The sequence below is a fragment of the Mus pahari genome, chromosome 11 (genome assembly GCF_900095145.1).
Source record: "Mus pahari chromosome 11, PAHARI_EIJ_v1.1, whole genome shotgun sequence".
NCBI classification, from domain to species: Eukaryota; Metazoa; Chordata; class Mammalia; order Rodentia; family Muridae; genus Mus; species Mus pahari.
This window is the reverse complement of record NC_034600.1, coordinates 54,748,099-54,765,606: the sequence shown is the minus strand read 5'-3', so window position 1 is coordinate 54,765,606 and position 17,508 is coordinate 54,748,099. Positions and strand designations below refer to the sequence as shown.

At 41.2% G+C, this 17,508-nt stretch overlaps 1 protein-coding gene across 1 annotated transcript in view; it reads left to right on the top strand.

Annotated features, from left to right (window-relative positions):
* Wdr70 (WD repeat domain 70) overlaps positions 1-17,508 on the top strand; it is a 200,156-nt gene that overhangs the window by 42,379 nt on the left and 140,269 nt on the right. Inside the window, exons 6-8 of the mRNA XM_021208261.2 lie at positions 509-568; positions 4,030-4,163; positions 10,967-11,120. Of these exons, the coding sequence (XP_021063920.1) occupies positions 509-568; positions 4,030-4,163; positions 10,967-11,120 (348 nt within the window). The remainder of the gene's footprint in view (positions 1-508; positions 569-4,029; positions 4,164-10,966; positions 11,121-17,508) is intronic.

The following is a 17,508-nucleotide window of genomic DNA, read 5'->3' as shown; positions in this document are numbered from 1 at the left end:
GAGCTCAGGTAGTGAGGCTTGGTTACCCTGTGCGACCCAGGGATGGAGCTCAGGTAGTGAGGCTTGGTCAAGTATTTTTACACATTGAGCTGTCTCACTGGCCTGGATAGAAGCTTTCAGGTTTTTTGTTTTGTTTTGTTTTGTTTGATTTGTTTTGTTTTTTTATGTAAGTTATAACTTAAAGGAAAAACTAATCCTTAATTTCCTAGACATTATCAGTAGGTACTCGTTCATTGTTGAACATAATAACAACAAGAAATAATTTCATTTAACCTAAAGAATTTCTTGGAGCCAGGAGTAGTGGTTCATGCCTCCAACATTTGGGGTGCAGAGACAGGGAAGGGAAGAGACTGAGGGACTGGAATGTAGCTCAGTGAGTGGTAGAATGCTTGTCTTGGGTGGCCCTTGGGCCCAGGGACACACACAGAAATGTCTTCCCTATCGCGTCTGTGTGGGTCCTCACGTATATCATCTCATTCAGTGATGTAATGGGACCTTCTTGTTTCAGAACCCTGTCCAGAGGATTCCTGACTCGCATGAGATAACACTGAAGCACGGCACCAAGACAGTAAGTCTAAAATGGTTTGTTCTTTTTTTATTAACAGAGCTTTCCTGGACCAGTCAGCTGATAAGGTATAATAGACACACACACACACACACACACACACACACACACACACACACACAGCCTTAGACCATTCTAAGGTCAACTGTTGTAATGAAAGCTACAGACATTATGAAAAACTAGAAAGATGATTTCACGGTCAATCAAAATAGCAGCACCTTTCATTTTCCTGGGGACCACTAACTGTCATTGTTATTGTTGGCTTTATGAACCTCTTTCCTTGGGATACAGGAACATTATAAAGTGACAGTCACGTGCAGTTCTGTTTTTAATAGTTTTGGGAAACTTCCCATTGCCTTCAACTTTATTGTTGTCAAAGACAACATTCAATGGAGATAGATCCAGAAATGTGGAAATTGATAGATAGGAATCTTAAAATAGTGTATTCATGCCACAGACACTTTACCCTTGTAAAGATTGATTTTATACACATCTTTGTTAAATATAATCATTTAATGTCATTTTAAATAAAATGAAAATTCTCATTTCTAGTGTTTAGTGTCAATATACATAAATGTAACATTAAAATATACTTTGTGGTTTTCAGTAGATTTTGAGTCTAAATGGTCTTGACAGATTTTTAGAAGTAGGGGCATTCTCCCAAATATTTGAGAGCTGTTGTTATTTTCTTATTAACATTGCTTAAAAATCCCGTGGGGTTGGGGAGATTCTTCAGTGGCCCTGGGCTCAACCCTCTTCCCTACACAGCAGCTCACGTCCTTCTGATACTCTAGTGCTAGGTGTGGTTAACAGCCAGCGCTGCAACTGCGGACCCACCCCTCCAGCCCCAGATCGTAGATTCTTTCTTTCAATCCCAGTATTAGGAAGTCTTTGTTTTTTGCTTATTTAGTCTAATAAAGGTTTCTTATTTTCTTTGAAAAAATTCACAGGACCAACTGTTCTAGCTCTGTGACCTTTTCTGTGTGTGCAAACTTCTTGTGTTTCACTTTCCACTCTGAACTTTCGGCTTCCCTCTTATGCTTCCGTTGGATTTCCTTGCTCTTTTTTTTTTTTTTTTTGGATAGTTTTTAAGAGTGGAAGGTTAGGCTATTGCTTTTAGATTTTCTTCTTTTCCACTGTCCGTAAGTATATCAAACTCATACATTTCTCCATAAGCGTATCTCTTTTTGCATATTTCTTCAATGCACTGCTCATAGTGATAGTAAAAATGGATGCTTTGGCCATCTAACAAAAAGACTGAACTATTTAAAAGTAGAAATTTGGTAGTGGTTCCTTTTAAAGCTTGAAGGAAAATATAAAATCAATGATTTATTTTGAGTTAAAAAATTCTTTATTAAATTTTCCTTGGGGCATGATTTTTATAACCAATTTAAATTAAAACAGTATTTAAAATACTTAGCTATAATCATAAGAAAAACTGTCAAGTATTCAAGCATTTATACAGTTAGTTTGATGCCAGGTCAAATAAATTGCCTAATTCTAGATTCACATGTGAAGCTCAAGACTGAGAAAATGATGAATGTCCTTTAAAGAGTGAGGGAGAGAGCTGAAGTTGAAGATGCTAGAGCCTGTTCTCAGGCTGGGTTGAAACAAACAAGAATGCAGTGACAGTCAGTGACGAAAGGGGCCATGAGTCTGAAGGGGAGTAGGAAGCAAGATATGGGAGGTTTGGAGGGAGGAAAGGGGAGGGAGAAAAGTATGGCCTGGGGGAGAAAGCTAAAACAGAAAGCCTAAATTATTTTGTGTCCTGGTCAGAATACTCTGGACCATCATTCCGAAAAGTTTGATACCTGTTTCTGCATTTTATGACAATTAAATTAAAAAAATAATTATTTTTTCAATAATGTTTATAGTAAGTGTCTGTTGAATTATACTGACATATCTGTGATTAAAATACACCGAAAATAGTTAAACTCTGTCTTTTTTTTTTTTTTTTTTTTTGGTTTTTTGAGACAGGGTTTCTCTGTATAGCCCTGGCTGCCCTGAAACTCACCCTGTAGACCAGACTGGTCTCGAACTCAGAAATCCGCCTGCCTCTGCCTCCCGAGTGTGAGTGCTGGGACTAAAGGCATGTGTCACCATGCCTGGCACTTTCTGTCTTTTTTTTAACTCTTGGAAACCCAGGGTTTGAGGATTAAATTTAACTTGTGGGAAGACACATTCTCTAACTGGGGCAGATTATTTTGTGTGCACTGAATTCTGCGTTCTGTCTTACAGACTTTCGTATCCTTTGGTTATTTGGAATAATGCTTTAATATTTTAGTGAAGTTTATAAGCATCGGCAGTGAACCTGCTGTCTGAATGGTCACCCTGAAAGCATCCTTTTGAAGCCAAGCTGAGAATGCATGCTTATAACCCTGGCACAGCGGAGGCAGGGGTGGAGGAACATCTCAGGTTGAGTTCCAATAGGTCTACCTATTGAGACATTGCTTAAAACAAAACCAAAAACTAAGTATCCCCTCAAAACCATCCCCAGTCCCCAAAATAGCTCCTTTAGAACAAAACCACCATGGTCACCTTGAAAGAGCTCAGTGACAAACCCTATCATCTTGTCATTTTGCCCTGGAGTGTGTTATCCTTGCCTTAGTAGCACAGTAAACTTAGAGATGTACTCTGCTGTTCTTTTGTGATAGAGGGAATTTATCTCACGTGTGCTGCACTGTCTTATTGTTTGAGTTATGTATAAGGCCAGCCTGCCTGCCTTCCTTCCTCGCTTCCTCCCTCTTTCCCTCTGTCCCTCCCTCCCTTCCTCCCCTCCTCTGTCCCTCCCTCTCTCCCTTCCCTTCCTCTTTATTTCTTGTTGTTTTTAAAGACAGCAGCTCACTATGTAACTTTGACTATCCAGGAACTCAGAGATCCGCCTGCCTCTGCCTCCCGAGTACTGGGATTAAAGGCGTGCGCCATCATACCCAAATGACTTAGATAAAATTTTCATGTTTTGTGTGTGTGTGCGCGTGTGTGTGCGTGTGTGCATGTGTGCGTGTGTGTGTACTGGTTCACATGTGCAGGTGCACATATATGTGTGTGCATGTAGAAGCCTGGGACAGACAGTAAATGTCTTCCTCAGGTGCTCTAATATCATCCCTTACTAAACCTGGAGACCATTGATTTGGCTGGCGTGGTTGACCAGTAAATTCCAGGAATCTGCTTTCCTCCTACACACACACACACACACACACACACACACACACACACACACACATACACAACAAACAGCAACACCACACACACATAGATAACAATATCTCTTCTTTATTTCAAGATAAATAGTACAATAAAGTGAAGTAATCTGCAGGCTGTAACTCATCACCACCATTCAGAAGTAGCGACAACTGCTGGTCCACGGCTGCTGTGCCTTTCTGACAGTGGTGCTGGAGACTAGAAGTGGGGACTGTCATAGTAACGCTTTCTTCGGTGAGCTTGCATCTGTTTGTTTTGAACAGGTTTCTGCTCTGGGTCTGGACCCCTCAGGTGCCCGTTTGGTCACTGGAGGATATGACTACGATGTTAAATTTTGGGATTTTGCTGGAATGGATGCTTCTTTCAAGGCATTTCGATCTCTTCAACCTTGTGAATGGTATGTATTTACTTAACAGCTCCATGGTTAGCTGTTGGCTTTTATATTTGGAGGTAATGCTGTTGTCATTTGAACTCAGTCTACAATGAATAATATTTAACTTATATAAAGTATATCACTATTAAGTGAAAATAAACTATACATTTCTTTTCCTTAGCTTCATTGACACGTATGTCATATACATATGTGACACACATATAAAATACATCTTTTATGCATTATACAAACTATATATACATATATTATTTCCATGTATATGTGCATGTGTTATGTGTGTAGGTCATGTGCCAGTAAAGAATGAGGACAGCTTGCAGGAGCTGTTTCTCTTCTTTCATCATGGGGCCCTGGGGATCTAGCACAGAGCTTCAGGTTTGTCCACAGACAGCTTTCCCCACTGAGCCCTTTCCTGGCCCCTGACCTCTGTTTTCAAGGCATTTTCTACCAGTTGTTTGGCTTTTTAAAATACATCTATTTAGAACTTGGTCCTTCCTTGCTTTACTTTAAAATATTCCAGTAAATAAGACTGGATAATGTGATGTTTCGGTTGTTTTTTTGAGACAGGGTCTTTCCATGTAGTCCTGGCTGTCTTTGGAACTCACTGTGTAGATCAGGTTGGCCTTTGCTTCCCGAATGCTGGGATTGAAGGCACACGCCGCCACAATTGGCTTATAATGTGTTTTCGTTTATGGTGCACACTCAGTCCTTATCCAGGCAATGGTCCATGCATGCCGCTTTCCTGTATGGCCGTTAGCCTTGCGCTGCAATGGTCCATGCATGCCGCTTTCCTGTACGGTCGTTAGCCTTGCGCTGCAATGGTCCATGCATGCCGCTTTCCTGTATGGTCATTAGCCTTGTGCTGCAATGGTCCATGCATGCCGCTTTCCTGTATGGCTGTTAGCCTTGCGCTGCAATGGTCCATGCATGCCGCCTTCCTGTATGGTCGTTAGCCTTGCGCTACAGAGGCTTGGCAAGGCGCTTCCCATAGCAGCCTTTTCTGTTTCTGACCATGCGTCTCGCATGCTGCTGCTGGTGGTATCATTTTACTCCTTTGTCTCCTCCTCAGTATAGTCAGAGAAGAGTAGAGACTTGATTAGGCTTCATACTGTACACCAATTGCCATGTACTGAGAGATTCCTACATTAAATTGATATTGCTGATAACTAATGAAGGAATCACTTCATTGTGAAGTGAATTATATATATATATATATATATATATATATATATATATATATATTTAACAGGACCTTTGTGGAGTAATACCTTGCTTGGTACTATGTAATACATAATAGTGATGAACTAATTACCTATTCATGTTTGCTACATAGATTATTGATCTCATTGAGGCTTATATATTGGTGGTTGTTGGTGTACTTTTAGGATACTTTATTGGGTTCTTATATCTACCATCCTTACCTCCCCTCCATCCCTTCCAATCCCCAACTCTAGGTAGGAGAGAATGGTTAGAGGGAAAGCAGGGCGTAGATCTCCTTAGACAACTTTCTGACTAAGGGCATGGAGTTCCTGGGGGCAAGTCTAGTCTTCATCATCAGGATATCCCAATTCTTCTTCTCTGTTTGCGCAGGACCACTTGATAAACAGCAGCCAGGGGGGGCAGCCGCTGCCTGGGGCTTTGGCATTGGACTTTGGCATTTTTATATCCTCTCAAGGGTCCCCAGAATCGCAAACGTAAATAAACTCTCTTCACCTGGCAGAATCACACCCCTGCCAAAGACCGAGCCAAATCATAGATAGCTGTTGTGGAGATTCTAAAGCAGCCCCATATCCCTCCCCTGGGATCAAACCAGAAACGTGTCCACATAACATTTCTGTGTTTGTAAAGAGCCGAAGCTCTTACTGCCGTCATGGACTCTGACCCACCATGCCAGTTAAACAGTTTTTTTTTTTTTTTTTTTTTTTTTTTAATAAGTTGCCTTGATCACGGTGTTTTGTCACAGCATAGAAAAGTAACTACAGTATCGTTACCTCCAGTTTTCTTTTTCTTTGACTTCTGTACTTTCAGTTCTTATTTGTTGTTAGTTGTAGCCATTCTTTTTGGTCTTTAAATTGTCCAGATTTGTCCACTAGAAGCCTTCAGTACTATTTTGACATGACTTTATATGTATTTAAAAGCTTATTGTCTGTTTGTCTGTGATTAAATGATAAGGTCTTATTGATTATTAAAAGTTTTTAATAAACCTAACTTTAGAAAATTTATTTATTGAAAAGTGACATTAAAATTTCTGAAGTGAAATTTATTAACTGAGGATAATACCAGGATACAGATTCTCAATATGTATGTTGTCCTGGAATATCAGTGGCTTTAGGCAGACTATTGACGGTAAGTTTTGTGCCTGTCTGACTCTATATAAAACTTGAAAAGAGTCACTCAGTGCCTCTCATTCTAGCCCAGTATCGCTGGGTTATGTATTCTGTCTTTACTTCTGTTCTGCATCTCCTCTTTTGAGCACACCTACAGGGTGAGTGATCTAGTGATCTGTTCTTGGTATTTAGACAACAGAGCAGTAGAACCTCCTGTGCTATGGAAAGTATTCTTTATGCTCCCTACCCTCTGTGACAGTCACTGCAGATAACTAGTGGATATTGGAAATAGAGTTACCAGGTTGTGTTTGTGTGAGTGTAGGCGCCCACGGAGGCCAGAAGAGGGTGTCAGACATCCTGGAGCTGAGCTGCAGGCAGTTGTGAGCTGCTTCACATGTCTATGGAGAGGAGCATGCATTCTTAACTGCTGAACTGTCTCCTTAGCCTCTAATGCATTTTTCAAAAGTGAAATATAGGGGATGTATGTTTCAGTTAGTTTCCCTGTCTTAACTGTACTGAGTCATTATCCCAGCCCCCGATTCTAGCATTCATTATATAATAATCAGTCCTTCTTTTTTGCTAGTTAGAAATTGAATGATGATGCAGTAAGCTCTCTTTTCGTTAACAACCGTTGAATATGGCAGTTAGACCTTGGCCTGCCTTTTTTGTGCTATGAATCTGATCTTTAAAATTCCTTGAAGAGCTGAAGGTAATCCAGCTTTGAGTAACTGGTGTTTTCTGACACCATCCTGTAGAAACCTGTGTTCGCACCACACCCCTCTTACTTCCTTGGCCTGTTCCCGGCACTGCATGATCCATGTTGGGTCCATAGCCCTCTGCCGACAGGTTCCATATCCACAGAGTTAATCAACTGCAGAGTAAGACAAAGTATTTGACAAGCTTGCCTGAGAGACCTGAGCACCTGTAGATTTTGCTAACTGCAGAGTCCCTTGAGTCAGTCCTTCCTGGGAATCAGGGATGATCAAACGATAACTATAAACAGAAGTATGATCTTATTCTTTGGAAATTAAGAAGTAGTACTAGAAACTACTTGTTTCAAGGTCTCTAGTGGGTATCTTTATGCATATTATTATTATTTAATTTTGAATAAATGTTACGTTAGTATATAGGTATTTGCTTGCATGTGTGTATGTGAATCAAGTGTGTTTTTGAGGCCAATGAGAGTGTCAGATACCCTGGAACTGCACTTATGGATGGCTGTGACCTGGCATGTAGTTGCTGGGAACCATGCCTTATTCAAGAGTAAACAAGTGCTCTTAACCTCTGGCCATTTCTCCAGTTCTGATGTATAATATTATTTCAATCTATAAGTTAAGTTTTATTATCAACATTCATTTATTTATTTAATTATTATTTTATTTATTTACATTCCAAATGTTGCTGCCCCCATTCCGTGCTTCCAGAGTTATTTACCCCTCTCCTTCACCACCTCTGAGAGGGTGTTTCCCTGGGGCATCAGTTCTCAAGAGGATTAGGCGCATCCTTCTCCCACTGAGGCCAGACAAGGCAGTCCTCTGCTACACATATGCTGGGGGCTTCAGACCAGCCCATGTATGCTCTTTGGTTGGTGGCTTAGTCTCTGGGAGCTCCCAGGTGACACTGTTGGTTTGATTTTTATTATAGTTGGGTGTTTTGTCTGCATGTGCACCACATGCATGCAATGCTTGCAGAGGCCAGAAGAGGGCATTGGATTCCCTAGAATTGGCATTACAGATGGTTGTAAGAAGCCATGCAGATGCTGAGAAGTGAACCCAGGTCTTCTGGAAGATCAGAGAGTGCTTTTTAGTACTGAGGCACCTCTCCAGCCCCACTGTGTAATACTGTTTTTACAACTCTTATCCCAATCCTGTAAGTTAAGTATTATTCTCCTTATTCAACAGAGGAAGCCGGGACTCAGCAGAATTACCCAGGTAGCATGAGCATGCTGTGGCCTAGGAACATCTCTGTCTAGTCCTGCCACTGTTCCTGGGCGTGGGTTTTCTATAATATAAGACGACAGGAAGCAGAAGGGCTTGCTCATCCTCATACGGCCAGTTAGCAGAGCGAGGGTTTGGATCTCTAGACTTCTGACTCACATTCCGGTGCACTTTTCACTACAGCCGGACACCTTGGCTCATGAGCCCCAAGTGACAGCCCCGGACAGCTGTGTTTATCTGTCTTGCATGTCCCAGCTTGTTTTGCTAGCCAAGCAAAAGGTACTCACAGGATCCTCAGTCTTCACCTCCCCACTCCCCTTACTCTCATAGTCTCTCGCTTTGCCACGTGAATAACTTAACAGAAGGAATTGTGCAATGCTACTAAGCCATCCTCTGGTGTCAGAGTGCCTCCCTGAGAACATTCACTTCCTCATGACTCCAGTTTACTGTCAGATTGGCTTTCTCTGTCCCCTCTTTGATCGGAATCTTAGTAGTATAGGCAGGAATTTAAGGAGCAGATGTACTACCCCTTGAACAAGCCCTTTCATTCTCCTCAGTACTGTGTCTAATGACTTCTAATCCCGTCCTTTTAACTCTGTGGCTAGCAGAATTAAGAGCAAAGTGGGACAGGAATGATGATGATGGAACTGAACATTTTCATTTGAGCACTGGCAAAGTGGACTACAGAGAGCACATGAAAATGGTAATGTTTTCCTTTCTAGCTGAAAAGCAAAGCAGTCCCCATGTGGGTTGCTGAAAATGTAGGTCTCCCTCTGATTGTAAACAGCGTTGGGTACAGTGGTTCCAGAGAGATGGGACCACTGCCTGCTTCTCCTCCCTCTCCTTAAAGTTTGCTGTTTTTAAGATTTTTAACTTCCCTTTGAAAACAAAAATCAATCACTAGAAAACTGATAATGCATAAGACCAGATCTCTTAGGCTTGACTGAAGAAAATGAACACTCCCCAACGGGGGTGCTAGTAACAGAGACCTGTCTTACACGCTAGCAAGCTCTCACACTCTTACTAAAAAACCTTTGTTGAACAGTCTCAACTGTCTAATTATCAAAGATTTGATATGTTTTATGTATAAAAGCACAATTGGCCTAAATAGACTTTAATTTTCACAGTTTCTGATTGATTGCCTAAAATTTGATCTGTCAGAGTCTTATTAGGGTGTAGAAATGTGATGTAATTTGACCAGAAATATTTTAATAAGATTGCTGACTATATTAGAAGCTCAGAGACCGATCAGTAAAAGAGAACTGTAAAGACTGCAAGCACACACAAGCAGTGTCCTCTATCTTTGGGGCTGACGTAACATTCAAGGAGGAACTTCGGGGGAGGGGGGATCCAGACCTTCTCTGCAAGGGAGGCATGGCTGTGGATCACTGGATCAAGAGAGGCGACTATGGTTCTAATATCAATTTCTCCATTAGTGATAGGCCCTCAGTGGGCAGGGGGAAGTAAGGAAGAGACAAAGAAAAAGGAAAGAACAGAAAGAAACCGAGGAAAAGAAAAAAAATTTCTCACGCCTTTAATCCCAGCATTTGGGAGGCAGAGGCAGGTGGATCTCTAAGAGCTTGTAGTCAGCCTGGTCTACAAAGTGAGTTTAAGGTCAGCCAGGGCTGCATCGAGAAACAGTGAATGAATGAGAGGGAAAACCAAATAAAGGCATACAGGTTTCAAAGTATAATAAGGGCCGACAGCAATGCTCTGTGGTAGATGCTCAGCCACCCTGACAGCCTGGCTGTGAGTCCTAGAGCCTGTCCTAGAAGGATGGAGCTGGCTTTTGAAAGTTGTTTCGCACCTCCATACGGTCCTCCTCCACACATGTGCACAGAGTTTAAATAACTAGATACAAAGTGCAAAAACTACAAAAAAGTAAAAACACTGCTAACACCCAGTACGAAGAAAACAGGAATCACAACAGTGAGCAAAAAGTGAGGTGACGGAGTTGCTTGTACTCAGCATTGTGTCATTTGTCAGTGTCTAGCCTTCCTGTGGCTGTTACCTCTTCTCAGGACATCAAGGCTGCTCTTTTTTTTTAAGAAATTTTTTTATTACATTTACTTGTGTGTCTGTATGTGTGTGTATATGTGTGTGTGTATGTCTACACATCCCATGACATGCAGAGATGTCAGAGGACAAATTGCTACTAGTCTGTTCTGTCTTTTATCAGTGTGAGTCCTAGGGTGAACTCAGGTCCCCAGGCTTGGCAGCAAGCAAGGTACCCTCATTTCTTTTTTTCTTTTTCTTTTTTTAAATGTAGTAGTTAACAAACAAGATACAGCTTTAAAAATTTATGCAGATAAGTTTATTGGCAAAGAGCCAGGATATTCAAGAGTTGGTTGAATTGCAAGTGTAAGTTTTAGGAGGTTTTGGTAAATTACTGTGGGACATGGGAGGATGATTTTGTGCTTTTTGGAATTATTAATTTTATCCTTGTTTAACATTTTTCCTGACTATGCTAAATACAACAAAAGTACTAAAAAAAACCCAAAAAACTCCTCTGTTTCATTAGACTATTTTTTTTTCTTTTGTATAGCCATCAGATCAAGTCATTACAGTACAGTAACACAGGAGACATGATTCTTGTTGTTTCTGGAAGCTCACAAGCCAAGGTTATTGACAGAGATGGTTTTGAAGTCATGGAGTGTATAAAGGGAGACCAGTATATCGTAGACATGGCCAACACCAAGGTAAGTATGAACGGTGTTTAATGGATTTGAGTTCAGTGCTCCTTTTCTCTCTCTCTGTCGTCCCTCCTCACTCCATTCTCTCACCTTCTCCCTCTCCTTCCTCCTCTGCTCCATCCCTCATGCACTCCCCTCCCTTTTTCCCTCCCCCTCCCATCCCCTTCTATACTCTTTTTCCCTCCTCTTGCTTCACTCACTCACCATCTCGTCTTCCTTCCCTCCCTCTCCTTCTCCTCTTCCTCCTCCTCCTCTTCTTCTTCTTTCTCCTATTCCTTCTCCTCCATGTTGGGCCTGCCTCAGCTTTCTGAGTGTGCGGTTACAGCGCCCTATCCTATCTGGTTAGCACATTTATTAACAAGTAGTTTCAGTTGTCATGTAATAATTTCTCCTAAAAGTTAGTAAGTTAAGTGAGTACTACCTCACCGTTGTGTGGATCGTTTGGGAGGTTCTGCTGAGGATAGTGTCACCAGGCCTCCCTCAGATGGTCACAGTTGGAGCACAAGCCCGTGGCATCTTTGTCCCCTTTCTCCCCCAGGCCCTGCCCCTCAAGTGCTCCCTCTCACTGTGAGTCACACCTTCCCTCTGCCATCTCCTTGTAGATTAATATACTTCACAGTCTAATTTTGAGTTCTGTATTTGTGAATTCATTACTTAAACTTTTTTGTTTTTGTTTTTGTTTTTTTGTTTTTCGAGACAGGGTTTCTCTGTATAGCCCTGGCTGTCCTGGAACTCACTCTGTAGACCAGACTGGCCTCGAACTCAGAAATTCACCTGTCTCTGCCTCCCAAGTGCTGGGAATAAAGGCATGCGCCACCATACTTAAACTTTTTATAACCCCAGATTCATACTCATTGCACCTTCATGGCTATGTGTGAATTCATGTTTACAAAGAGCAGCCAAAATGTGACTGAACAAGACAACACTATCTTTCATTTCCTGTTTCAGAACTTGGATTATAACCAGGGTTCTTAAAGGTCTTTTGTTGACGATTTTGCTACTTAAAATGACTCCCTAACATAATGTTGAAAGGGCTGTGGTGCTGTCTAGTGCTCTCCAGCACAAGTCTGTGGCATATATTATAAAGACAATGTATGTGTCAGCCAAGCTATATTTAGGTACAAACTAAATTGCCATTGACTGTGAACCCAATGTTAATGAATCAGCAATATAAATTAAACAAGGTGTCCTTAAACACAGACACCTATCAGATAAAGTTATGTATTGATTGGTTGAAAGTATGACCAGAGACTTTTAGGAGCCCATTTAAATGCTTATTCAGCATGCCTAGATCATAACACATGAATGAGGAAACTTGGCTATAATCTATTTTAATTGCGGTAGGTGAATTATTAGATTCAATCAACCTAGTGTGTTTTCAGATTGCCCCATGTTGAGCCTGTAGAATTGCCTGTCTATAGCGTAGGATCACAGTCTTTTGCTTATTGGTAGATTATTAATGGGCCCTGAATATGTGGCGATTTTCCAAACATTTGAATATAATTTAAATATTAATTTTATACTTTTTTAAAAAAATGTTTTATTTATTTATTTATTATATGTAAGTACACTGTAGCTATCTTCAGATGCTCCAGAAGAGGGCGTCAGATCTTGTTACAGATGGTTGTGAGCCACAATGTGGTTGCTGGGATTTGAACTCAGGACCTTCAGAAGAGCAGTCAGGTGCTGTTACCCACTGAGCCATCTCACCAGCCCCCTATTAATTTTATACTTAAACTGAAGTGGTGGCTTGACTCTTCTTTTTAAAAATGAATTTATCTAGTGTTTTAAAATCATTACCCTGCAAAAAGATGGCTCAGTAAGTGTTATCATTAGGGTTTCTATTGCTGTGAAGAGATATTATGACCTTGGCAACTGTTATAAAGGAAAACTTTTAATTGTGGCTGGTTTACAGTTCAGAGGTTCTGTCCATTATCGTCTTGGTGAATGTTGCTGTGAGTTCTGGATCTGGACCTGCAGAGAGCAGGAAAAGAATACCACTCAGAGCCTGGCTTGAGCATCTGAGACCTCAAAGCCTACCCCCAGTGACACACTTCCTCCAACTAAGCCACACCTACTCTAGCAAGGCCACACCTCCTAGCTGTGCTGTTCCCTGTGGGCCTATGGGGCTGTTTTCATTCAAATGGTGACCCCCCCCCCAGGGGGGGAAATGTGCTTGCTTCTGTACCTGCAAACCTGATTTCAATCCCTCTGCCCCACATGGTGGAAGGAGAGAAGCAATGAGTGCACATAGTCCTGTGACCTGCACATGTTCCCCATGACACATATGAACACCCATTGGGGTTACTAGCAGTAAGGAATTGCAGTAGCTAGGGCTCTGGACCTGAAGACGGCAGGGACACTACTGACTCAGCTGTTTGCTTAGCCTGGGGTTTGAAACTGTGCTTATGATGGCAGCCTAAACAACATTTAGTCAGGAATGTAGGACATCAGAGTGTTAACTAATTTTTCAATGTAGATTAAAAATAGTACTATCTATGTAGCTGTGTACTATAGCTCACCTTATCCTACCAATATTATATATTTATTCTGTCTTCAAAATTGCTTAGTTTGCTTTCTCTATTAACTGACTGTTTGTCTAGAAATATTACTGATCTCATTATCTTTGACTTGAATGGTGGGTTTCACAAAAGTGACAGGTTTTATAGGATACTCAAAAAAAAAATTAAGCCCCCTTCTTGGTCCCTAGAGAAATTTGTAGATTGTGGTTTTATATGCAGATCTAGCATGGTAAAATATTATATACTTAAGTATGAGCAGGCTACTCTAGTTTAGTGTTAAAAGATTTTAATTATTTCTCTCTCTCTCTCTCTCTCTCTCTCTCTCTCTCTCTCTCTCTCTCTCTCTGTGTGTGTGTGTGTGTGTGTGTGTGTGTGTGTGTGTGTNTGTGTGTGTGTGTGTGTGTGTGTGTGTGTGTGTGTGTGTGAGAGAGAGAGAGAGAGAGAGAGAGAGAGAGAGAGAGAGGGAAGTTTGTACATACATTGGTACCACTGCATGTGTGTGGAGGTTAAAGGGCAGTTAGTTTGGGGAACTGGTTCTTTTCTATTCATGAGGATCAAACTCACATTGTCAGGCTGTCGCTGCCATCTCCAACCAGCAGAAAAGAAGCGACGAAATCCATGTCCTTCTCAAAGCAGTTTATTCAGGAACATAACTATGTGCACTAAAACGATCCCCCTCTTTTTTTTTTTTTTCCTCTCTTGACCATCCCCTTTTATACCCTCTAGTCCACTCCCCATTACCCCATTCCATGTAGGCCCAGTTCATTGGCTCAGGACTACATTTGTCACGTCATCTGATCTTTCGTTGTGGTGCATCTGTGCAGTGCAGGCTATCTTGAGGGATATGAGGATGTCAGTTGTTACCCGTTAGACTTGGCAGCAGTCCCAGGTGCCATCTAGGGGCCGCAGCCAAACCGGCTCCTCACATCAGGCATTGCTGGTGACACCTTTACCTGCCGAGCCATCTCTGGCTGTTTTTATTTGTCCTTTGGGACAGGGTGTCACTCTGTAGTTCCCGCAGGCCTCAAAGTTTCACTCAGCCTCATGGGGGTTGGTTACAGGCATGAACCACCATACAGACTTCTGTTTGATTTTTTTCTATTCTTTACATCATTTCAATGTTTATTTACATATAAATTATATATATATATATATATATATATATATATATATATATATATATGTATTTCAAGAGTACTTCGAGGGTTAAAGAGCCAGGCACGGTGCCACATGGCTGTAATCCAGCACTTGGGAGTCTAAGTCTAGATTACTGCAGCAAGGTGGAGGACAGCCAGCTCTTTATAGTGTGTTTCAGGCCAGCTTGGGCTACAGAAGGAGCCCATATCATAACAAACAAACAGCACTTATAGGGCTGCGTAAACAATATTTACAAGACAGTAAGTACATTCAAACCTTTATGACTAAAGTTTAATATGTGTCTAACAGTAATTCCTGTTGACTATGGAAAAATGAAAAGAAAACCCCAAATTACTTGTAATTCTACTCAAATCCAGTTGCTGTTAAAGTTTTAATTTTAATGTCTGTTTTTATCTTATGCATCTAAAAACACATCTTATGTCAGAGTGTTGATCTCCCTTTAGTCTTGGAGTTGTGTTTTGCATGTTTTACATTTTAGAAGTTATACGTGCATACCTCAGGGCTGCGGTGGAAGGTATGGAGGTGGTATCTGAACCTTTCCTGGGAAGATGTGAATAACTGACTCCCTCTGTAGATAGGGCACCAGGAGCAGACCAAAGAAGAGAGCCCACCCAAACCTAGCTTGGTGAACCTGTGAGTTTAATTTGGGGCATAGGTGAGAGGTGTCAGGATAATGGGCAATTCCTCAGAGGCCGTACTCTCAGGGAAAGGCTCTCCCTCCCAACAAACCCTGAGTGCTCCCAGAAGCTCCGGCATGGTGGAGCTTCATGCAGTTAGTGTGCTGCCTCCTGAGGGACTGTTCATGGGCCTAGTCTTGGGAGGTTTCATGTGGGTAACCACGGTGTCTGATTTCAGGAGGGTGTCAACCGCGTCATGCCTGTGGGATAGAAGTCCCTAATGGGGGCAGATAGTCCCACCTACTTTGGGCAGAGGATACTAGTTTTGTTTGATACTTGTTAGATTTCCCCATGAAATACATTTTGAAAATCAGGTTCTGTGATGGTGCGTGCCTGTAATCCCAGTAGGCGGAGGAAGATGAGTTTGGGGCCAGTATGGATGACAGAGGGAGACCTCGTCTTGGAAACCAGTCTTGTTATGTGTTTGACTTTGTGAGCTACCTTGCTGTTTATCTAGGAAAATGGAATGTTACTTTTGCAAGACAAGAGCAATCAGGAATCGTTTTATAATTAATATTTAAACCACTCAAAAGGAGTCTTAGCAACTGTGGGCGTAGAATAATGAAACACACTTATCCTAAACCAGAACTCGGCACGTTTCTTATCGTCGGGATATTTTCCTGTTACTTTCAGCTTTTTAGCACACATTGTACTTGGTGTTCATGTGGGACTTCTTGGCCTCGAGCCTAGAAATGTGTGACTGTTAAGCCAGTATAATTCAGTAAATCAGAACTTCTTACCAATAAATTTTTATAGAGTTAAATTCAAAGGTGTTTTAGTGAGTTTTTTAATAAGTGAATACTTACTGAAGTAGTCATAATCTCATCATTAATTTTCTTGTATAAATTCATCCAGGGTCTTACTTCTTTCCATTATTGGCTTCAATTTCTTTAAACAGAAAAGCAAGTCTGTGCCATTTGTTTCTCTATTATATAACTAAACTGAAGAGGGTTGGTTCAGGGGATCCTGAATATTTGAATGTTTGAACCTTTTAGGGGGAGATTTTCTTTCTGTGAGTGGACTTCCATTGTGGGGAGTAGAAGAGTTATAAGAACTTTAGGGAAGGAATATTATAAAAACTGTATTATGTTTATTTTATTTTCTACTGTTCTTGGATCTACTAGCTTAGCTACTGAAGGGATTGTATTTATTTTTTAGCACATAGGCAGTCATCCTTGATGCCTAGCCACTCCAAATAATTACCCTTATTACTTGGAGAGCAAATACATTAGTCATATCTTTTTAGTAGTAAATCATTTTCCCTAAAATGTAAAAGTTTTAATATGTATTAAAATAACTGTGAATTCTAGGTTTAATTTTATTTCCTTAAGCAGTTTTTTCCTTAAGCAATTTAATGTTTTTCTTTTCTTTCTGTGATGGTGGGATAGAATCGGGAGCTCATACATGCTAACAAGTGTTCCATCTTAAGCTGTAACTGTAAACTGTTGGAGTTCAGGAATCGTTCCACAAACCATACAAACACCAACCTCAGTTAAGCAAGAACAGGTTATTGAGTGCACACCCTAATACTGAATGTTCAGGACCACAAAAAGGACTCTAGAGCCTAAATGTGGCACCAGTCTTTCCTCAGGGAAGACTTTTTATAGGAAAAGCTAGCCTCCAAAGTTTAAAAGCAAGCAGAGAAGTGGTATATTTTTGGCTAACTAGACAAAGTATTATCAGCTGTCCTTTGGGCTGATTGTCCTAGGTGAGGAAGGGGGAGATGCCCAGGTAGTGAACTGGGATTCCAGGACATTGAAATGCCAGAGGACAAGTGATTCATCAACCTTTTTGACTTATTAGTAACATTTTTTCAGTGTCAGCTGTGGATAATTACTTCTGGGAAGTAGAGTCCGAGAACCTGAACTTAATTTCAACTTAGGAGCTAAATGGAGACTGAACACAAAATGGCTCCAGTTATGTTACAAAGAGCAGGCCTCAACAGAAAACACAGCTGATGGTCTTACTAATAGATGAAACTCCAGTTTTTTCTTTTTTTCTCCTCCCTCCCTCCCTCCCTCCCTCCCTCCCTCCCTC